This window comes from Solea solea, chromosome 4 (assembly GCF_958295425.1).
Source record: "Solea solea chromosome 4, fSolSol10.1, whole genome shotgun sequence".
Taxonomy (NCBI): domain Eukaryota; kingdom Metazoa; phylum Chordata; class Actinopteri; order Pleuronectiformes; family Soleidae; genus Solea; species Solea solea.
The window spans coordinates 18,263,231-18,287,791 of NC_081137.1; the positions used below are offsets into that span (position 1 = coordinate 18,263,231).

The window sequence follows — 24,561 nt, forward strand, 5'->3', positions numbered from 1 at the left end:
CAAGGCAGAATTTAATCTCTTGAAAGGCAGACAAGTGTGAGAGGGAAGACTGAGAGGGGAAACAAGAAAGAAAGTTCCTACTTAGTCATTTATTCCAGAAATTTGTCATTTAAACGTTAAAGGTTGTTCTAGTTGTTTTTCGCAAGTCCTCACTCCAATACGCTGTATTAAATGTAGGCTAGATGTTTCCCTGAGCATCTGCATAAGGTAATATGAAATTCAACACAAGGCACCTACTTTGTCTTCTCACACAAGATTTGTTCTAATAATGACTTTCAAATGCAGTTTACACTCACGACACAGTTTGTTTGTTTGTTTGTTTTTATTCACACAAGAGTTTATGACCTTTTCAACTTGCTGTGTCTTTAATGATGGCCAAATTATAAAGCATCCCATCAAACACTTTTGGCACACAGACCTCATCAAATTAAAATTTGGCTGTGCCATCATCAACATCCTGAGTGAAGCAAGAAAGTCATCAAATTAAAAGGAGCGAGTGGACATCAAAATGTTATTTCACCGGGGGGCTTTTAGATGACACAAAGATTAAAATAGAAGGCTATCTTGTCAATTAATCACCAGCTAGAGGTCACATTTTAGCCACTAGAGGTTAGGCTGCATGGCGTCATATTGGGGATGGTCATTTTGAGTACAAATATTGGTTAATTGCCTGTTTACTGGGAACAAGTCCTTGAATATAACAACCCTGAAACAGGATGCCAATTGGGTTTGGGCTTTGTTAAGACTCTAATGCCGGGGTCTCCAACCTTTTTTCTTCTGAGAGCTACTTTGACAAAATGGAAATGGCGGAGAGCTACTCTTGGTTTTTAACATTTATTGCCATTGCTTATTTCAACCCAAACAAACTGAACAAGCTCGTTTTGCCTGAACATTTACAAAATGGTGTGCATTTTTTGGTCTAGTATATCTCACACACTATGGTACATGAGTTAAAATATTAATGCTGTCAAACCAAAACAATGCATTTACATATACACTGATATCAGGGATTATTTCACCAATTGGCAAATAATCATTTAGTGTTGGAAGGCGACTGGACACCTCTGAGTTTGATGGATGAAAAATGTAAGCAGGCTTTTTGGCGAGCTACTTGGAAAGGGACTGAGAGCTACTCGTTGGAGACCCCTGCTCTAAAGTAAACAGGCTCTGCCTCAGGTTAACCATATCATATGTTAATGCTGTGTTTATAGCTTGCGTGAGCATGAGTGATGTGAGAACAGATGGAACCTGTAAGAGGCCCAGGCTATATGAAGCTTACCTCTCACCCGTATGTGTCTGTGAATTCTACATGTCAAAACAGATTTGTGTCACTTTGCTGGCAGCAGAGTATCTCAGGCAGACTTCAGCACCACAACCAGTCAAACAGGAGCATTTACAGACTGTGTCTATCTCCAGTATATGTCCATTCATTTCACTGGCGACACAGGCTGAATTCTGTCATTCTCTGCCACTTAGACTAAGTGATAAACACTCCAAGAAAAAGAAAGAAATTGTCTCCTGGTGCTTAATTAAATGAGGGAAAATGCTTTCAGCTATATTACAACTCTATTAGAGAAGGATCTATGAAATCTTGTTAACTGATGAAATTGTAGAATGATCCCATTCTGCTGCCATCTTATTTTGATGGTCTTTTCTAGGACAATAACAGTGGAGACAATAAGTGAAAACGTAGTGCTGATGGATGGCAGCCTGGCTAGGCGATGCGAGGTGAAAGAAAATGGAATTACTGAGGAAATCGTTAGCATCCCTCTGTGAAATCAAATTATCAGCTACCCCATCTTGGCCCGTGGCATATGAGGAATAAAATGAATGTCATCCTAACAAGAGACCTCACCATAACTCCTAACATGAACTGGATAGAATCATCTCCGTGGCTCACAGCAAATGACATTGCACGCAATGATTAGGATCCACTCACAGCAACAATACTTAAAATATGCCAAAAGCCCACAAAGCAAATTCATACATGTGTAAAGCAAACATTTCTACATGCAAACTAAATACACAGGCCATTAAAAGCTTTGGAACAGAGCCTCATCCTTGAATTATTAAATCTGAATCACAAAAACAGTATGCTGATCAGGCTGGGAAAGAAAGGAACAAAATGTCAGCATGACGTGTTACTGAGAGATAAGAGTCTCTGGAGCATGTTGGCCCACCTATGCCACTCTAATGATATTCATACATTCATTCATAAGTGACCAGAGCTCTGGGAAATTAATGTGCGTCTTCTTTAGTCCAGTTTGTTTAATGTCAATGCAGCTAACATACACACAGCAAATTGAACGTCTGTGGTGATTACACACCATCAAACCAATTTATAAAACCGGATTTGTGAGGATAGAAAATGATGACACTATCCAAGCACCCATGGTAAATAACTCTATCTTTCACCACTGTTTCTGATTTTATATCCTTTATTTATAAAGACAGGGTTTTTTTTTTTTTCAAGCCCTGTCAATCACTTTGTCAGGTCAGCAGACAGAATGGTTCACTGGTGGCACATGTGGCACAGCGATTGCCTCCAGTCATGTGAGCTGCTGAAGCTGAGATGTGGATCTGTAATGTAGGCTGCATATCCATAACTTCACATTTCTTTTTCCAGCACAGCTTTCCGACTGTAATATGCATGTTTTCTCAGTGTATGAGTCATTATGAACACGTGAATTATTTTGTCTTTCCTTTTCTTTCTGTAGCTATTGGGAGTCCAGAAAGTCAGGTGATAACAAGTTCATATTTTAATTAATTTTTTTAATTAAACCTAGAATGTTTGTGACTGTGCGAGTATGTTGACCGCTAGCGCGAGCATACTGATCCCTAATACACGTGGTAACAACTTAATACGACATGGTGTCTGTTCACTTACTGTATTATGTATTATACAACGTGGCATAACTTGTACAACATTTCTCCAATCATTGCCTTTAGGAAGGAGGTAGTTTATCAAAAAAAATTCAACAATGGAGATTTACAGTCACTGATTGAAATGAAAATGAATAATTTATATTTGCTTTTGCCATAGAGATGTGGCATTTACGAGGAAGACCCAGCTCAGTCAATCAGACAAACACGTTCCTCATCTAGCGGTGAGTGCAATCAAAACGCATCACATTTTGCCGAAACTCGCGGTGAGCTTCGGGTTATACAGTCATCTAATCAACGAAAAGACAGAGAGGGGTGCAGGTTGGTGAGTTTTCTCAAAATGTCTAACTTGAAACCTTTGAAGTAGAAATCTCGTCCCTTTAGAATACTCTACATTATATGGTTGTAACTAATGGTTGTATGTACAGCATGTGACGATGTCATTTGCTGTGGTGCTGTAATACTCTAGGTTTCTCTCCCCAGGAGGTTTCCACAGTTGCCCAACTGGGGAGTGAGAGCCCAGACCACACGGAGATAAACTGATAATTAGTGTTACTTATACTGTACCTCATCTCCACAAACCAGGCCACAGCGCTGCTAACAACACCAACACAAAAGGGAAATTGGGGCTCTAACTTTCATTAATTTAAAATGTGATACCACCCTCAGTTTGGCAGTTGTCAGAAAGGGCAGTGGGGAGCTTGTTAGCACAGAGCACTGCAGGGGTGGCGAGTCTAGCGTCTACATCATTTGTGCCAGAAGAACGCAACACATCCTAATTCCCCGGCAACTAAAAAGGTAATACAAATTGGCTCAGGGAGCTGACGGAGGGTGGCCTTTCTGCATCATGTACACTTCTGCTAATGCTTTGAACTTATGACCTCACTGTATTTACACTGCACCTCAAACGTGCCGATGAATATTTCCCTGCACGTTTGCAATTTCTCACCACACAATATTGTTTTAAGTGCTGTGGTGTCACCAAAGTGCTTCTGGGAAAGTCTGGGAAATAGTTTTTTGAAATGTACAAAACCAGGCCTCTTGTGGAGAGAGCTATAACTTTGATATATGATATATTTATAACCTTTTAATGGTCTTCGGGACATAAAAACTACATTCATGGAATCATTAGTCAAATCTGATTAAAAATAAAATACAATGAAGAGATATGACTTTGCCCCAAAATGTGTTTCTCAGTTTTTTACAAGGTTTCACCCATAGACTGTATGTAAGTAGATATAAGCAAAATATTGTGTTAATTTCACTACAGAAAAAACAAAATGATCTATCAGTATCATATCAGTTATTGGCCAAAGCACTCCCAATATATTGTCAAAAGTCCAATATTGTGCATCCCTACCACATACTAACAGACTGAATAGGAGTCTGCAGATGATGAATAAAGCTTATTATAAAACTGTCCTGGGTGGGAGTTGGAAAAGTACCCAGTCTTGACAAGATGGCAGGAAGCCTGATCACATATACAGGAAGGTTTACTGTCCCACTTAAAAACTGGCTTCAGAGTGTCTCTGGAGTGTGTGGAACAGTACATGAAATAAAAGGAAAACAAGTCTTTTTACCATCATGTTTTTCTTCTGTTTTCTTTTTCAAATTATCATTGATGTACCCTTCAGGTAAAGGCTGCATGTTATTACTGACATCAAAATTAGACACAGACCTACCTAAGATACGGCTCAAGCAACACAATAGCCTCCTTGCGCAACAAATGCAGTTGTTATCCATTCTCTACACCCCGTCTATTCAAACAAACAAGTCCAACCTCAGGGGCACCTCATGAGCTGCAGAAACTGAATTCACCCAGAAGCAGCTGTATGGCACTGCAAGTTAACAGCATGGAGTTTATACACCGAACGCCTTTTTTGAGACTGTGTGAGTGAGTGGCCAGCAACAACATGAAAAGCTCTGCACAGTCGCACAATGTGTGAATCAATTTAAGACAGAAACAGCTGTTCCTGCTCAGCCTGGGGGACTGATGTACACGATGGCAAGTTCTGCCTTGCCAGTCCCATCGACCTGCGAAAAGTTGAAATCTGTGGAGTAATACCGGCACTGCATGCCAATTCCAAGTTGTACACGACCATGTGTTTTTTATTCAACAGCTCTAGTCCTATTGTGCAGCCTGGCTCGGTTACAACAGTATGGAAATGATAAGGAAGGAATTAATGAGCTTTTACAGCAGTAGCATGGGATTTCTGCTGACCTGCTCTCCTGATTGTTACTACGAGCAGCCTGTAATTAAAGACATGGCAGAGTGCTGTCCATGGTGCTGAAGGGGGTCAGAAATGAGTGGCATTCAGGTCAGCAAAAGCACTCGAACGGAACTGTCCAGCACTTCAGCAGGAGCCCACTGCTGTACTTCATAATGTGCTTATAAATAAAATGTGATGAGTTCTTTGTATTTTTTATGAAGCAAATGTATTTTTAAGCCTCATTATTTCATCCAAAAAACATGGCAGACCAGTCATGGCACGCAAGCCTGCAAGTGAAGCTGTCTGCCACCATTTTCCATCAACATCGAGCCTCCCTATAACTGCTGCAGCTTATTGCATCATTTGCAGGCCTTTTTAAGGCCACTTCAGAGGACATATGGGTTCTTAAAATCCACTGAATTATTATTGATTTACTTAGCCACAAAAGGGTCATCGCAATGTCCACAAAACCAGTGCAAGACATTGTACTGATAGAAGATTTATGAACTGAAATGGTCCCAGATCAAACAGACGTGCAGTGCATGCAGCACAGCACGGTGCTGGACGAGGATTCTTTAAGTAGTACAGACAAAATTCCCCATCAGCCTCGTACAGGTTCATATTCATGTAGAGCTGTTGGATTTCTGAGAGGTCGCCTTGTCTCATTTTCTTACCATGTGAACTCGGGCCAGTCAGACCCCTGCTCACCTTACTGATGACCTGCAAGAACATAACGAGCTCCTGGGCCTCCCGTGACATATTAATATTGATGAGAGACCGTGTCAGGTGAGACGATGTGCAAGAACAGACTGTAGTTATGTCATGGCACAAAAAGCCACAATGGCCCTGGGTAAAATATCATGGTTTTGTCAACACAAAACACACAATGTCCTCATAAGTTGGCACCAATCAAACAAACAAATATTTTGCCAATTAGTCTTGAACTCTCCATACCTCTCCATACAAAATTAGACCCAATACATGCTCCACTACACCAATATCGCGATACATGGCGATATCTGTCTAACTGAAGAAACAACGTCCCTGAAAAGTAGGGATGGGACAATATTACGTCCAATATCTATTTTAATCACAAAATAGAGAACAAAGTGCACAAAGTCTATGTATTGAATCTAGGTAATTTCCGCCCCTCATTCATTTGAGCAGCGCCGCCACAAGGACACATGAAGTACCGACACCCAGGGACTATTTATTTTAGAGCACCTTCATTTGTTAATTAAAGTACCAATGTTTGTCCCGGTGTATCGATTATCGTATTGCACGAGAAATAATGTGACGATATATCAACAAGTCGATCTTTGGAGCCTTTCACCGATCCCTGCCTTTCACCCCGTGTCAGCTGCGATTGGCTCCTCAGATGGGGGAGAATGAGTGAGTGAGAGAGGTCTTGACCTGCACTGCACTTGACTGACATCTCACTGCACCAACCCTTTCACCTCCCCATGAGGGGGAGCTGCATCACTTGAGAAATGAAAATGTCACAAGCAAAAACCATTTGCTAAAAAGAAAATCACTTTTTAAAAAAGATTATTTATATATTTATTCATCTTTACTGGGAGACTAGGTCGAGAGAAAACGTGCTCTAACATCTATAAAGCCATTTTTGGTAGTAGTGATTTCAAAAACATCAACATATTAAACATGTTTTTACAGCATGGATTTGTAACCCTGTCTTTGAAGTGACCGTGGAAGAACACGGTGAACCTTCAACTTTTTGTTTCCGCTCCACAAGATTCTGACCTCAATTTCATCCGGTAAAAATACTGAAAGTTTCTGTCAAGAGCTTGGACTAAATGTCAAACTGTCCGACACATGGAGCCTGCGACTAACTCATGCACTCACTCCCTGTCAATCCACCAATTTAGTGCCACAAATGAGCCGCCCCCATCCAGTGCCCCCACTAAAACCGAGGGAAAAATCCGGCTCTTTTCAGCCACTGTGATTATTGTTCCGAGATGACAAACTGGACATCCCAGACAGCTCCTGGACGCAGCACAAATCCCTCAGTGCTCACTCAGTTAAGCCCCTGAGGGCGCAGAGGAGGGGAAAGGTCACCCAGCTCCGAAACTGTTTACGACAGAGGCTTTGTGTTTGTTGTTTCCTGTGTGCATTTATTGTCAAGCTGCACGAGCAGCAGCATCAGTCCTCCAGACACTTCACTGACGGCGTCTCCTCTCCTTCAACTACACGCACCTTTAGTTCTGCACCATCACACAACAATTAAAAGCGCTAAATCTGTGGTTAACAGCCGCCGGAGATTAGCGGGCGTATCGTTCCTCAACTGACTGTTTATCACGGACTAATCCTCCCCCCCTCTTCACTCACCCTCCGTCCTCCTCCTCTTTCAACGGCGGGAACATGATTAAAACACACGAGTGTCTGAGAAGCGTGCGCCGCAGGCGACCGCTGCAACTTTGAGGAGCAAAAATATTCAAACGCAGCGGCGACAGGGAGGACAGACAGACAGACAGAAAGACATGTACGTGTCTCATCGTGCACTTACTTGAGGAAGACAGTCTCTCCTTGTCGCACGGTGATGTTGTCCATGACTTTGTTGTCGGACTGAGAGTCCCCTTGACTGCGGACCGGCAACCCTGCAGGCACAAGAAGCAGAATCCTCAGAGACAGGAACAGCGCGCATCTGTAAAAAGCGTCAAAGTGTCCCCGGGCAGACATCGTCTCCTGCCTTTTGCAGAGATGCACAGTTAAAAAGAAAAAAAGAAAAAAGAAAGATAGTCCGTGTTGGTTTGCACACGCACAGCACAGCACAACGCTCCAGTGGAGATTATTCAGCCCCAGTTCATTAGTCTTAATCCAGATCTCGTGCTCAGGTATCCGCGGAGTGCCGGACAAGACGCGCGCAAGACTCTTATGTGAGAAAATGAAATGGAATAAAAATAAAACTATAAAAATTCGCCGATTATTTTCTAAAGCAGGACAAGAAAGAAGAAAACATAAAAAGGGAGAATCATCCCTCAGTGTCGGCACTGCAGCTGACAGCGTCCCTCTTTTCCATAAGTCATGGATATAAGCTCTTATGGATCAGCCAACATGTGACTGAACCACAGGCAGCTACAGCTTTAAAAAAAGAAAAAAAAGGGAAAAGACACGAAGCCCAAGTTTGCGATTTGCATCGGTTGTCACTGTGAGTTGTTGCCGTCTTTGCTCGCTATAGTGAGCGCCTTTGCGTGGCGCTATACGTCACAGACGCACAGCTGGGGCAGTGGCAGGAGCCACGTGGATTCACATGCACATCAATAATGCGGAGGAAATAAGGAGAGGTAATCGTGGGATGACGACAGAAACAGTGAAACAATAAGTCTACAGCTGTCAATCTACAGCAAAAAAATGAAAAAAAAAAATCCCCTATATATGCAATTTTACATTTTTACCTACATGTTTTTTGGTATACCATATCCCTTACTGAATAAATCAAATTCACGCACCGGAAACAGTGAATGATGAGGACAGGTGAACGAGGACAAGTGAACAAGGACAGGTGAATGATGAGGATAGGTGAATGAGGACAGGTGAATGATGAGGGCAGGTGGATGATGACAGGTGAATGAAGAGGACAAGTGAACAATGAGGATGATGTAAAGGTTTGCCTATAATTAAAAATAATAAATGTGAGATTTGTGTCCCCAACCTTGTTTACAAAAGCAACTAAGTAACTTTTACTCAGAGTACATTTTAAACAAGCTACTTTTTTTTAACTTTAACTTGAGTACATTTTCAGACCAGTGCTTTTACTTGTACTTTATATATATATATATATATATAGTATAAATAAATAAATATCCCTGTGTTGGTTCTTAAAGACACTGAAATGATAATTGATGAATGATAATTCATAGAAAAATGTGTTTTTCTTTAATAAAACACTACAATTTAAAGTAAATGTCAAAAAAAATAATAAAATAAAATGTATAAATGAGTTGAAAAGGCCATTTCATGTGCTAAGTTCTACTATGCATGGAGCACAGCGTATTTACCAGGCTGCAGGAGCTTCTGGTATGTGAAAGATAATCTGTTTCAGTTGATTGAGCACCTGGGGAGACACTGCAACACCACCCGAGAGTCAGCGGCGTATGTGCTTCCAATGCGGAAATCTTTCCTATCACTTCAAGTATGTATGGCTGTAGGCGATAATTATTCATATTTCTGATCAATGATGACATTTATCAGAAGAAAAAAAAAAGAAAAACAATGAAAGCCCAAGTTGACAAACACACGGTGCTTGTTTCGTCTGCTGCTCTCAATATTAGAAGATTAAATAATTAAATTTACTGTAGTTTCATACATCAATGGAAAACACATTAGAGGAGCTGGAAATAAGATATTTGGGGGGGGGGGATTATTGAAGGTTAAGGCATTTTAAGGTTAGAGTTACATTTGGGTTTATGTTAGATGTGATAGTATAAGGGCAGAGGTCTCACAGGCCACATGCTGCCCGCCAACTCGATTTCATGTGGCCCGAGAGAGAATATAATACTCAATATGATTGTTAGCTATTGTCATGAACAGTGAGCCATATGTTCATAATAATAATACATTATATGAATCACACTTTCAAATGATAAATACAAAAATATGAGCATTTTAAGTGTTTTTATTACAGTTGTCCATGTGTTTTTATTTAATTTATTAGTCCAACTTCAATTAGATCACAACTGTGTATCGTTCCATATCCCTAACAAACACTTTTACTCCAAAACTCTGTGAAATGTCATCATGATTGCGTTATCGTGATGGAATATTGTGATGTGATTTAAATTAATTTCTCACATAGTCGTAAGGGGCTGGGGAATGTTTCATGTTTATGTGTGTCCTCACTAGAATGCTGTGTGTATATGTGTGTGCATACTTGAGCTTGGTAATCAGCCTACTCTGTAATTAATTTATTTATTCATTAGTTTAGTTCACGGTGACAGTGTGCGGCTTTGTGGCTGCCGTCGTCCCTGAGCAGGAAGCAGAGAACAGAATCTCTGCAATAGCCGAATAAAAAAAAAATAAAATAAAAAAAAAACACTAACAAAAGCGGAATATATATTTACAAATACCCCGACGTTAAAACTGAAAAATTAACAGAAATAAACGCACAATCTTCAACAAACCATTAAAAACATAACACAGTTTCATGTGATGTATAGATGTGCATCTGTGTGTGTGTTGGAGTCGCCATTTTTTGCAAAAGTGCTTGCTCTCCCCACGTTTATGAAGCGAGGTGACTCTAATCAGCAGCAATCAGCAGAGTGGCAAACCCTAATTTACTCTCCCTTTTCCAGTACTTTGACAACTCTCAAAACACTCAAATCACTTGCCCACTACTTGTGTTTCTACGTATAAGTGCACATCAACATGATCTTCATCACTTAAACCACCTTTGGATGACGCAAAGGGAGAGAGACTCATGACAAACGCTGCACTATCACAGATGATGCTGCCCGAAAAGGACAAAGAGAAAGAAACTTGAACACTGCGTGCCACACCGTGCACATACAGTATTCATTTTCCATTTTCCTGAGGCCACACTGCTTGTAATAGCAACAGCTGCTAACCTGAGATGTGGACATTAGGAAAGCATTCAGCGTTTTTAAGCCCATGGTTAACATTTCTATTCTGTGATGTGAATCCTTCTTTTTCGAATATCTGTGAATGCCGCGTGCATGTTGAATAAACGCAGGCTCTAATTCAAGCCCTGTGAGCAAAGTTTGCAGATATAAATCAACCTTTGTGTAAAATGAATCTGCATGAAAGAAATCACGTTTGTAGATTTGTATGGAAGAATAAAATTACATTTGTAAGTACATGACACAACCGGTGAGGTTACAAAAGGACAGAAAGAGAGAGAAAATAAATTATGTAGGGCACTTGTGAATGGATTGAGTGCAGAAAACAGCGTGCAGGTTAACAAAAGTTTTATTGCAACTATAACTTTCAGAAATTATTTCTGAACATCTCTCGGCAGATAAAACACTTCACAGGGCACAAATCTTTTTGACCCTTATTTGAGCCAGTGCATCTCTGGCTCTTTCCCAATCATTGATTTGATTTTATCAAACTCTGAGGACTTTTTCCATGTTTCACGAAGAAAGTAATTTCAATATTGGTGGTGAAAGTTTTTTTTTTTTTTTTTTTTTTTTAAACTAGCTCATACTGCAATAGTCATGACAGTGAAAAAGAGACAAGCATGCAAATTAAATGTGCGCGATGAGTGTTGGGTATACAGAGCCTTAAGAAGCATCTACTCCGATACAGGATCACATACATAGTTCACTAACCAGGTGCAAGCTGTTCATCAAGGTGGCTTCAAGACAATAATAAAACAACAAATCAGTTGCTGTGGCAACACCTGCAAATAGCACGCCATGCGCATTATTTCAAAAGAACCAACCTCCACATATGCCATGTGACAGTGGACGTGCAAAGTGAAAGTGAAAACGACTGCAATGTACCGTACAGTGTGATGAAGGTGAAGTGAAGGCACTATTTTTAAGCCAGGTGAGTCACATTCTATAAATAAGTTGCTCATCTCAAACCTATATACTTTGCCACAATGCCACCTTAATCCATAAGCAGCGGCAACAGTCAGAAGGCTTACAGTACACTGGCTGAATGTGCAATTATGTGACCGGAGTCTGGAAACAAACAAGCAAGCAAACGTCTGGGAATTCAAACTGTAGCATTTATCTCTCCTTTAAGTTTGAAGGAATCCGTTTTGGGGCATTTGACCGACTGATTGATCTCGATCGTGGATGAGAAATCTCTGTATATCTCTGCCCAAGGCACCCATGCACATACTCGTAAAATGAAATAAGCAAGTAAGACAACAATAGAGAACTAAACTTTGTCCTTGAAATTCTTCGCTCCGAGGGCTGGCTTTTGAATTTTTTGAAAAGCAAAGGCGTTACTGACAACATTAAAGATGGCTCTGTTCAATTCAGCTAATCATGATGGTGTGACAGCGAGCTGGAACTAGGTTAATTGATTATTTACACCTGTACTTTTTCAACAAAATGTCAGCAATGAGACACCAAGGAGAATTTTATATATAATATAGGAAGCTTATCAATAGGTGTATCTTACCGCATATGACCAGAATTGTGAGCCTCATTAGATTTGCCATATCATCCCAAGACATTCATTACCTAACGTGAGGGTCACACTGGCCGGTTTCACACTAGATGCATGTGCAGGGTATGAAGGAATAGTGCTGATCTGCTGCTTCTGTCATTCACACAGTGCCTCCTCGTCACCTGCTGTGGAGCTTCTATAAAGGTTTACACGGCAAATTACCAGGACTCTTTAGCATAAAGCTGCTCAAGTCCTGCATATATTTCACAATAAAACCTTGAATGGAATCAAGGAAGTGAATCTCTACAGTGCTTTTACTTTGGGTTTGTGACATATGCAACAGATATGGATGGCTGAAACTATGCAGAAATATCATTTTCACTGTCTATATTTGCTGTGAGATGCACGAAGAGGTCTATTCCCCTAGAAGAGCCACACAGTTCAATCCCATGAGACATGTGCGAGATAACACCACAGCTGTTGCATACAGCACATGCAACCAGTGTGAAACAGGTCTTAGGGTTACAAGTTTACTGGTCCCTGCTGGACCCCCGTAGCACCACCCCTATCTGGCTTTGCACAACACGCATACTCATCTCTCCCACCTGACAACACAGGCAGGTAGGAACCAAAAACATGGGGGGTGTAAATAAAACATAAATTCACATTAAAATAAAATATTTTTAAAATAACAAAATAACACACATATATATATATATATATATATATATATATATATATATATATTTATACATATATACATATATACATATATAAATATATATATATGTATACACATATACATATATATATAAATAATTTTACTACTCAAAAATTAAATTAATATGTCCTATATAATATGCAATGCACATCATTATATTTAATACCATATAAGATATTAACTTAATTTATAATCATGTGCAACTGAAAAAGGGCATCATAAGTTAATATAATATCATAAACCGTAACCATGGTTACACATGTATAGGCTGCACTTCATAACAATGTGTTCCTTGTTTATTGCCATGTTAAAGCACATTCTCACACTGAACCCTTTTCCATTTTAAGACCAGCACTTGAAACAATATCATATATCTGAATTCCGAGTTTGTTCTTTCTTTTATCCTCATTTTTTTTATCAGATATTGAGACGGAGCCGCTCCCTCCGCCCCGTCACTGACTGAACAGCTGACACAGCCGCTGTAGAGCGCGCGCGCGCGCGCACACACACACGCAAACGCACCACGTCCCCCTCTCTCACTCTCTCACTCTCGCTTAACTCGTGCCACAACCCACTCTCCGCAATAATTATTTGGGCGACAACTTTGGGTGCACACTCTGGAGTTCAGCCTTCCAACAATTGCGGACATTTTCACTTACTCGCTGTTAAAGCACGTACACCACTCACATTCCACCGCCTCCTCCCGTCAGTCTGTCAAACAGTCTTTTCCACTTCCGCATTTAAATAGCGTAAATTCGCAGGCTTTGTGGTAGTCATGTGACCAGCGTTATTTTATTTTTCCTAATTTCAGTCATATATATACCCACACAACAGAGATGTATGAGACGGGCAAAATTAAAGTTAGCTGACATGATTTTATCGTAGTATTGTGACCGAGTAAGAGGCCTTAAACTACTAAACTACTTTTTATTTATTTTTAAACCTGAGGGGCGGGGCAAGAGGTTTAAAAAGGGCTGCTACTGTAAGAGCCTCATGGAGAAGTGTATGGGTTGGTTATGGAGAAGGTAACACCTGCATTTGCAAGCTCAACGTTGAATTTTTGTTTGTTGCTTACGTTAAGAGTTACTGGAGAACTGTTCTTTACTTTCTTGTATATAGATATATTTTATAAATATACATTTTTTGCTATTTTTGTGTATTTTTTCCCACCTTTTCACTGTGTTCACCTTGGTAAGTTGGGACATTAAACCCAGCTAATATTTTATAACTTTTGGTTGTTAAAAAACCAAAAGTTTTCCCTGTGGTTGCCACGGAAAGTTTTCCTAACGTTCCCCTAACGTTAGTTTTTGGTTGCACATTTGGTTCCCAGAATGTTACTTTGTCACAACCTTCATACAACCTTTAGAGAATGTTCTCTAAAGGTTCCAAGAACATTCCTGTGACCATTTTTATCACTACCTTTATACAACCTTTAGAGAACGTTCTCTAAAGGTTCTAACAATCCCCTAGTAATTTTTTAAAGGGCCTTTGTGCATATGACTGCAACGCAGCGGGCTTAGTGGCTAGCATTATTGCCTCACAGTAAGAAGGTCTGTGTGGAGTTTGCATGTCCTCCTTATGTGCACATGGGTTTTTTTGTCCAAAAACATGCAGGTCTGACTGATAGTAAATGGCTGTTCCTCTCCATATGTTTACTGTGTGACAAACTGGTGACCTGTCCAAGGTGTACCCCACCAATGAGGATAGAGGATGAAGTGGTAGACAATGAATGAATGAATGAATCAATACACTGCATACTCGAGGAGATGATGTTTCTATTATTGGTCCCTATTAAAAATGCCAGGGGGAATAAAATATGGACGGAGTGACTGCTTCTCAAACAAAAATAAATGCCTTGCCTAATTACGGCAGGCTCTCTAACTGTCACCACCAGCCTCCTATAGTCTCGTCCCACTCATAACACGACATATACCTATATAAGACTGACCCACTGAGGGGAAAAAAAAAAGTCATGAAATCATTCAGTTCTGTGAGCCACAACCACTTCTGCCCACACTCATTTGAACCCCACACTCGCCGGGGATTTCCAGAAACCAATGATTTGCTTTTCAGCTTGTCAGAGTATGGAGTGCAGGTAATGAAGTCATACACCTGTGAGTTACAGGAGCTGGAATTATAGCTATATTACTCCTGAGTATGCTGTATGATTTGAAATGTTCTCATGTTATGCCACATTCTTTCCTTCTTCATTATAATCTGAATAATCTGTATATCTATCCTCAAAGTGGGATTTATAAGTTATAATAAGTGGAACTATGGTTGACTCCCAAGTTGCTAGATCAACTTTTTCCCTCTCTCAATAAACTCTGCCTGGCCAATAAGTGTCAAAATCCATTATACGGAGCGGAATATGACAACCTGCATTCATTACTGAGTGGAATACAAGGCATTTCCTGACTTCAAAACACACTGACAATTTCCCTCCCCCCTACAGGTGCATCATTTGGTAGAAAACTATCACATGTTCTCCTAACTGCAGACTCAGCATGTGAAAACATGTCATATTTACTTTGCTGTGATTGTTTTATCCACACTACATTCCATACAATGCGAGATTTCGCTTTCTTCCCGCCCTCCAGCTCTACAGCAGTGTGCCATGAGCTTGAGGAAGTGGGTGTGCTTCAGGCTTGACAGCATCCGAGCTTTGTTATAAGTCCAGATCTTGAAGAGCTAAGAACGAGATGTCACCATCCAGAACAACGAGCCTGCAGGCTGCGGCACGTTTCCTTCTGAGAAGTCACATCAGAGCGCTGCAACTCACACTCTATGCTGCACCTCCACACTAACTCACACACACACACACAAACTTGTTTTTTTGTTTGAATTCCCGAGCCCCTTACCCAACATTAACCTAAAACCTGGTCTTAACCCTGAAAAGGATCTCTAACGTTGTGGGGCCCAGATACAATGTCCTTATAAGATATGTTTTTGGACCTCACAAAGATATAAATGCAAGTACACACCCACACACAATCTGGTTTCCATGACTTCAGAGGACATTACATTGACTTGCATTCATTTCCTACAACCATACAATGTGTCTTCACCTCAGAATGTAATAATGTACGTTACGTGGGACATGCTTTTTGTCCCCATAAGTCCCCACGACATGAGTAATACTGGAAACACACACTGCAGTGTGTCTGCAGTGTTCTCCATGTCACCTGGGTGACATTCAGTAAATGGATGAGTGGGGTAAAGCACCATGTGGTGACACCTACTGTTCCCCCGTGTTAAAAAACATGAAGTCAATCAGTCACGAGCACACACAACAAATACTTAGTTGATTAATGAGGGGATTTTACCGACGACATCACCTCGACACGTATAAATAACTGCTCTTTTTTTCTTTCCCTCCGCTCATAGTCTCTCTGCTTTTTTTTGAGCTCATGCGCATCAGGCCTGGTTCCGGCTGCAGCAATGAGATTTGTTTTTAAAAAACATGTTAAACAGACATAAAAAGGAAATGCATGACCATAACTACGCGATGGTTTGTGCTGTCGGAAAAATTCCAACGGTTTCTGGAAGCTGAGAACCCCCATACCCTCCCAATGCCCACCCCCCACTTCCCGATGAGGTTATGGTAAAGTTTACCACAGTGGTTAGTGCAGGTACAACATGACATACACATACATTCATACAGAATAAACAGTCATACATACATGTACTTATGAGTAAAATAAAAAAAAAACACCAATGATTGAAAATAATTAATTAATTAAACAAATAAATAAATAAATAATTAAATAAATAAGAAAATAATAATAAAAATAAATAAATAGGAGGGGGTACAACTACAGTGTTATATAGATATTGATTGATATAGAGTTATTCTGGAAAAATGGGCACAATCACTAAGATACAGGACATTTTCTGGCCATTTTAAAGACTTAGGTGTTAAAGGAAAAAAAAAAAAATACAAAAAAATAAATAAATAAACATGAATCCAGGTAGCTTTCAATGTCTATATACAGCACTTGAAGCTACACAATAACCTTTTGTATAGCTGTTTTTTTTCTTAGATGAACTTCCTCCATTGGGGTTCTCCTTTTTAACAAATGCCTAGCAAAACTTTTGCTAAGATTTTTTTTTTCCAGTGCACTCGTCTGCCCCAAAAGGTGGAGTACACTTATTATATATTCACAGGGCATTTGATTTGTTTCTTAACCCTTTATATTTATTGAGAAATCCTCACTATCTGGCGAAGCCATTACTGCTTTTCACCCACTGATGTCACTAATGACTTTGAAGGAGCCTCTTTGTTCAGTTAAAAATAAATAAAAATAAAGACCAGATTTTGAGCCGCTGTGTAAAGAAATCCAGGTCAGCCAATTCTTTGTGAATTGACCACATGAAAAACAGCAAATCATTTGACTTAGCAATAGGAACTGATAATAATAACAATAATCATTATAACAATAACGAGTCCAAAATTTAATTAAGTCAACGCAGACAACAAGGGTGAAAACAACACCCTGTCTATACTTGATGATGATGAGCTAAATAAATGGTAATTGCACAGGTCTAATTGGGTGTTTTAATTCAGAGGACAACGGGGGAAACGCTGAGCGAAGGCGTTAAAACGTTGCTCTCGTGCCAGTGCTTTAGGGAAGTCATTATGTCCTTGAGCAGAGTGACTGGCATCTCGTGACTCTGGACGGCGATCTGGAATGACCTGATGTGAAGTAGAGAATAAGAACACCTTCACACTTTTTTTTAGTTTCTCCACCACGATTTTCATCTCTTGGTTTGCGATCCTGACAAAAACCTACAGATCCCCGGCGTTAATTCATGTCATTAATTGAAAGGAACGACAGAGTAAAAAAGAGTGACAGGAGGAGTGTTCGTCACCAAGACTGACAGATGAATATCATCAGCGTTTAGCGTGTCACGACGCCAACTGCCTCATCAGCTCTCCATAACATAGCATATCAGTTTAATGAACGCCATTAGCGCACGTCAATCAAGCGGCGGCGGTAAACAAAAAGAGCAGATCACAAAGCGCCGTCAGCGCGGGGGGGGTAAAGTGGACAGTGAAATTGCCTCATGGAAACCATTTAGACTGACACGACTGGGAGCGGCTCTTCAGCGTTCACAGCATCTGTCGGCACAACAGCCGTCAGGGTACTGGCGCTGCACATGTGCACGTACTGCACTGTATTTCAAGAAGAGATTCCAGTGTTTATCTGCATCACTGGATGTGAAGCAAATTATTTTTAAAACTTGATTTAGACTGAAAAGACTGTCACCAAGGCCAAACAACTCGACTCATATTTATTTACATCCATTCCTAGATTCACAAATGTCCAAATTTCGGATTATTTAAATGTTAAATAGCGTAAAATAGACGATAAGAAAAGGTGTGCTCCCAACAAGAGCAACGAATGAGAGCCCAAACGGGCGCTAATGTTGCTGAGCTGTCAAACATAGCGCACGTGAAAGCGCGAGTCGGTTTAGTTTAGTGAATTGTGAATCAAGATGTTTCCAGTGTACACATTTCATTGAGTTTAACAAATGATAATGGAAATGAGTTCAACTCATGTTTCCTTGTTACAAAATGCACTGTGGTTAAAAACCGCAGCGGTGGGTAAGCGGACGTGTCCTTGGGCCAAACACTTCAGCCCACGTTGCTGTAAATGAAGCAAGAAGACAACGTTCCCGGACACTTGGCGAATGGAGTGGGTGAGAGGTCAATCTGGAGTCACCATTCAGTCATTCTTACATGCCGGACCTTTAAAACTGCAGTGGACAGGATCACAGGAGAAAAAGAAATTACATTTTAAAGTTTTGGGGTCACAGCTCTGTCTTCTTCTTCTTCTTTTTCTTCTTCTTTTTCTTCTTCTAAAGGGTGTTGTGCAGCGTTTGAGGAGAACATCCGACAGGAGTTAGGGTCTCGATTGAAAGTGTGGCTGAATCCTGGTTCGCTCGTGTTATCTGGTGACTGTGCACTGTGCACTCTGGAGTTTACAGTCATCATAAACAACAAACACACTGTCAAGCCAACACAAAGAAGTGACCTGCAGATGTCAGCGGTTTCGTAGTTTTCGTCAAGACATCAATTAACGTTCCCACAGAAATGCTCAGCATGCAGCTTCCGCCTTGTGTGGTGCGATGCGGCTCTCCAAACCTCCAAACCGACGCTGGAACATACACCAACCGAGTGTGACACATCACTGTTGACCTTGTCCATTGTGTTTTGAACAAACAATCTTTGCCTCAAAGAGAACGTCCCATTGTCTTCACCTGCAGGTCATTACCATGGCGATTTCTCAGTTGCCATATTCTGGCGAGCGCGAGATGTGTCCTCCTTGAGCTTCCATTTAATCTCGGTCAGTGACTCTGTCAGCGATTGCGTGGCATCCGCAGACAGCTGAACCATCTCCACAACAACTGAGAGGCCCCGAAGTCAAGCTTATATTATCAAATAAACTGTAAAAAAAAAAAAATCTTTTTGTTTGTTTTTGAACTGACCTCGTCTGAACCTAAGAATCAACAGCACAATATTGTCCTTTGTGCTGCAAGGTCGTCACGGAGACATATTGTTCTGACATACGCTGGCATTCTGTTTCCCATCAACATGTTGGCACCGTTCCATTCTGCGTTTTTTTTATGTCGCAAATGTCACATTTTTATCTTCTGTGTCCAAAGATTGTTGCACGCGTGTATTCATGTAATCGCACCAGTGGCTCCATTCATATGAAAAGTCCTTCCACGCATGCAAACGTGCTCCTGCTTAGAGTAGACACAGACACGTGCATGGGTCTGCACAGAAACACCTTTTTGGGCTTCTCAGTGGTCAGCAATTTGTGGCCCGTGGGCCAAAACTGGCCCGCTGGCATCAGTATCTGGCCCGGCAGAGTCATATCGAGTTGACAGAGCTTTTATTCTGAAAAAACATGAACTTATTCAAATAGAGTCTGTTGCCAGAATTGACAGTCAAGTCGAACAATGCAGAACTTTAGAACTGTAGGCGAGCTGGGACCATAGGTGGAAAAGAGCTAATGTTTTGGCCCTAATATTCAATTTACCAAAACATGACATACAAACATTTGGTTCTGTTTACCTGTATCCAACTGCACAATCACTTCTGCCTAACCCTTACAACACAGAGCATTTAGGCTGCTTTTCCCCCCCCCATGACTATGTTTAAACAATATACAGAGGCTATAACAATGTGCAATATAGAGTGTCTTATATCCTTTTTTTCAATCTTCATTTTCACCAACTACAGAAACACACCTGAGCAAAAAGTGCTAGTCAGTCAGTCATCATCTACCGCTTTATCCTCTGCCAGAGGGTCGCGCCGTGCCAATCTCAGCTACATCGGGCGATAGGCGGGGTACACCCTGGACAGTTCGCCAGTCCATCACAGGGCCACACACAGATAGAGACAAACAACCATTCACTCTCACACTCACGGTCAATTTAGAGTGTCCAATTTCCCTAATCCCCACATTGCATGTTTTTGGACTGCGGGAGGAAGCCGGAGAACCCGGAGAGAACCGACGCCCACGGGGAGAACATGCAAACTCCATGCAGAAAGGCCCTTGTCCCAACCGGGGCTCGAACCCAGGTCTTCTCGCTGCAAGGCGAGAGTGCTAACCACTACACCACCGTGTGGCCCCCAAAAAGTGCTAGTAAATGTTTAAAATCAGATAGAATTTTGGAAATACGTCAGTTCAAAATTTGCTTGGCTTGTTTTTTATGAACAAAAAGAAGAGAAAAACTGTCTAATTTTGTGACTCTTGCACAGTTATCGCCACTTTATATCGTTGTGACATAAAATCATTCATTACCTTGACTCAACAACACATGAAAAGCCTGGACGTCCATATAAGGATTGCGCATTATTCCCATGGCAACCACAGATCCGTGCCGCGTGAGTACTTAGGGTTAAGTTGTCGTAAGAAGAAAGTAATGCAATGCTTCGGCACATGGTCTGCAATCAAAGAAATACATTGGCCCTGCACTTTTTTCCACGTAAATCTTAAGCACACAGTGTAAATGTCTGCCTTCATTTAGAGTGCATACTGATCTTTTCTCCCGTGCACCTTCAGAAAGTTAATGTTTGTTGTAAAAACCGTCCTCGGGCAAGACACTCAACCCCCACGCCGACAGCGTGTGAATGGGTTTCGAAGGATTAGTGAGAAACACAGACCATTCATCAGTGTTTCTAACAAATGTTCTCACCGACCTTCCCTCTGCAAGATTATCAATTACGATTTTACACAACAAAAGCCCCAATTTGGGATGGCAGTCTGGCATCACAACAGTGATTCACAGACTGTTAATATACAGCAATAGGTGCTTTGTCATTTTCATCAACTCAATTTTAATGTCGAGGACTAAACGACGTTCTGGCAGCGAAGCAAAAGCAAAACGGAAGTTGTTGTTGTTTTTTTACGACCGTCTAGACAGAAATGCGTGTACGCAGCTGAGTCTGAGAAGAATATCGGGAACAAATCCAATCCAGCATCACACCACAACAACCAATCAGCCCCAGCAGGCGATACCTTTCACAGCGCAGCTGTGAGGCACAGGCCAGATGTGCATGAAATGGATCACGCTGGCTTTCTGGACAGCGAGTTAAAGCGTTATCTCTGCTGCTCTGCACTGTGATCCCTCCTGATGACTTCCAGATGGCCATCCTCCGTCTTTAAGGCTCGCCGTGTCCACGAGGGGAGGCTCAGGTAATGAGGTCTTAGTCGCGAGCGTTGACGACATATCACTCTGCGGACGGCGGCGGCAGTCGCGGGGACCTCGGCAAGGAGTTCAGACGTCGACGTTACTGCGTGTGATCAAGTGGCGAAAGAAAACCCTTGATGATTTGCAACGCGTGATAAATGATCGCACATTAATCACACACACCGCGGAATTCAACTCAAAGCATAATTGGATCTCCGGAGAGAGACGTGTGGGGGGGGGGGGAAATAGAACAAATGTATTTATTTTTTTTAGGGCGAGATTTCCCTATTGTATGCAAGTGACTGCATTTCTGTGTAATTGTGCTGCAGCACTTACAGATGTGCGGACAGGCAGCACTTGACTCGGGGTTTGGGCTCTTCGGAGGAAAACAATAATTAAGAGTCAACAAACAGCGGCGATAGCAGCTGTGGGAGCGGCACCGCGGTTGAGTGGCCTCGCGCAGACAGCTGCTTGCGGTCCGGGAGAGGTTTCAAATTGGCGCCGAATCAGAGGACAATCGCACCTGGAGGCTCGCACTCCGTGCCACCCCTCATCCCCGGCACTCACCGAAAAAACCGAGCGTTTGCCAAGATCCTAATCGGGGGGAGGAGGAGGAGGAAGAGGAGGAGGTTGGGTGGAGAGCTGGAGCAATCAATACCAAAGTGGCCCTTCAGTGTTGGACGCAGTTTAGTGGAAGTGACCATTACTTTCTAATAAAGAGATTGATGCCACTGAAGAGGTCTTCATCGCGCGGGCGCCCCCCTCCCCTTATCAATGACTGCGAGGCATGTTAAGTGCACTTATGCCACGTTGTAGACCCGGCTATCAAACCGCAGCATCCTCGCCTCGGAAGTGGGGAACAAAACACATTCCCCACTCTCCACCGACACCTCACCTCACCTCACCTCACGGAGGCAGCAGCAGCAGCAGCAGCAGCAGCACTTTTGAAAGCGTCTCATTTTGTCCGTAGCCTCCATATTATAGCTGTGTGGCGAAGGGGAAATGGATCGGAGGCCATATATCACGCTGCAACACAGCCATGTAAACAACCAGATACGGTCGCCCAGAGCGATGTCAGGAGAGGGGAGAAAAAAGGAAAAAAAAAACACCACAGACTTGAGCCGATAGACTCCCCTAAATCACACGAGGGGGTCAAAGAAATATTGGGCATAAATGCACAATATGAAAAAGGCACTTTATCTTCAATGACTTAATAATCTGGAGAGCAGGGGAGCAGCTCAGTAATTATTAATGACAGTGGGGTTGGGTTTGTTTGTTTATTCATCTCAGCAGTTTTTTTTTTTTTTTTTTTCCCAGACACACGGATACAACAACTGCTTTCAGACACACACATGTACACACACACAATCCGCTCCCCTTGAGTAAAAACACTTTAATAAACACTTTTTTTTGCTGCGCTATAGATTTTTTTTTTTTTACAGTACAGCTTTATAAATTCTCAGCTTAAGGCGGGGCGCGGTGAAAACATCTAATTATGTGGGTTTTTTTTCTTTTTTTTTTTTTTTTTTCCCCGTTGACAAAATCAAGCTTCTTCTGCCGGCTTTTCCTACAGGGAGAGAGAAGCTTACTGTGACTAATAATACATTAACCAAAGAAAACGTGCAAAGTTTTATTTATTTCTTTACTTATTTATTCATTATTTATTTATATCGGTGGAGGGTTTTCATGCATATTCAGGAGGGAAATGTCACCACATGCCTGGCGTGTGGAAACGATTATTATCATAGCTGTGGCTCCCGAAAATATTAGCCCGAGAGAGAGAGAGCCGCTAATGACGCGCTTCATCGCAATCAGATCTCCCGTAATGATAAGCTCGTTTTAAAAAGGATAACGCCGGGTCTTATACTTTACTCTCGTTCTCTCAGGAACGGCCCGGGATTTAGGAAGCCGGTGGTTTTTAACGAGCTGAAACTGTTCCCGACCATTTATTCTGGAGGTAGAGGCAAATGTGAATCAAGCGCGCCTCTGGATTTTAGCCGGAATTTCCCCCCCATTTGCACTCAAAGAGAGTAATCTGTAGACGGCGATAGATGTTCATAACGGGCAGTTCTTACTGGAACTTTAGCAAAGAGTTGAGAGAGAGTGGTTGCTCTCTTTTTTCCGAGTTGGATGGGAACTCGTGTGAGAACGAGGCTGCTGATGTTTCTCAGCACTCTGGACCTCTTAATAAATATTTCATCCCGTGGAAAACATCGAAACAAAGGCGAAGCTGTATTGTTTTCAATAGTTTTCTTTTCTTTATTTAATTTTTTTGATTAAATGTAATTGTTTGCTTGCCTGTCTGTTTCAACTAAATCACACAAACCCTTCAAAGACACTTCGGCTAAAACGGAACTCTCTTTTATTCCCTCGCGATCTCCAATTTAAACAAGGCCAAACAGACTGTCACTGTTTTTAATGGCTTCGCGCACATGTTCTCTTTATTTATGGAGCTGTTGTCTTTTCATGCAGAATTTATTTCAATGTGTGTGTGTGTGTGGTGGTGGTGTTTCACTCATATTTGTGTCCGTGCAATCAAGCAGCATCTGGGTGTTGCAGAGGAAACTTGCAGCATTGCATGTTGTTTGTATCGTGTGTTCAAAAAGACAGTGAACTGATGTTCGAAGAGAGCTCCAAACATGGTCTCATGTTCACCGTGCAATCATTGGATACGGGAATATTCTAACTATCGTTGAATCTGAGAGTCGGTGTCTTTGCGGCACTTTGAGCCGCCGAGGCTGATTAAAGACATCTGTGGTAATTGTTGCTCTGTGTGGTTCTTCACCTTGGCTGTCACACTGCGTGCGTGCTATTAATGCCGCCGCCCCCCCCCATGATATATTTGGCTGTTTTGTCTCCTGCAGCAAACACACTGAGGGGAAACCAGTCAGTGTCCCTGGAACTCGCTGCCCAGTTGCGGCAGAAATTATTAACACTAAACGC

At 41.6% G+C, this 24,561-nt stretch overlaps 1 protein-coding gene across 5 annotated transcripts in view; it reads right to left on the reverse strand.

The window, feature by feature from the left end:
* ntm (neurotrimin) overlaps nt 1-24,561 on the reverse strand; it is a 388,934-nt gene that overhangs the window by 106,290 nt on the left and 258,083 nt on the right. For 2 of the 5 annotated variants that reach the window (XM_058627121.1, XM_058627120.1), the window contains exon 1: nt 7,618-8,285. In XM_058627121.1, the coding sequence (XP_058483104.1) occupies nt 7,618-7,790 (173 nt within the window). In that variant the 5' untranslated portion in view covers nt 7,791-8,285. Of the gene's footprint in view, nt 1-7,617; nt 8,286-13,571; nt 13,635-24,561 lie in introns of those variants that run through there. The other 3 variants (XM_058627122.1, XM_058627119.1, XM_058627118.1) reach the window with 3 other exon arrangements.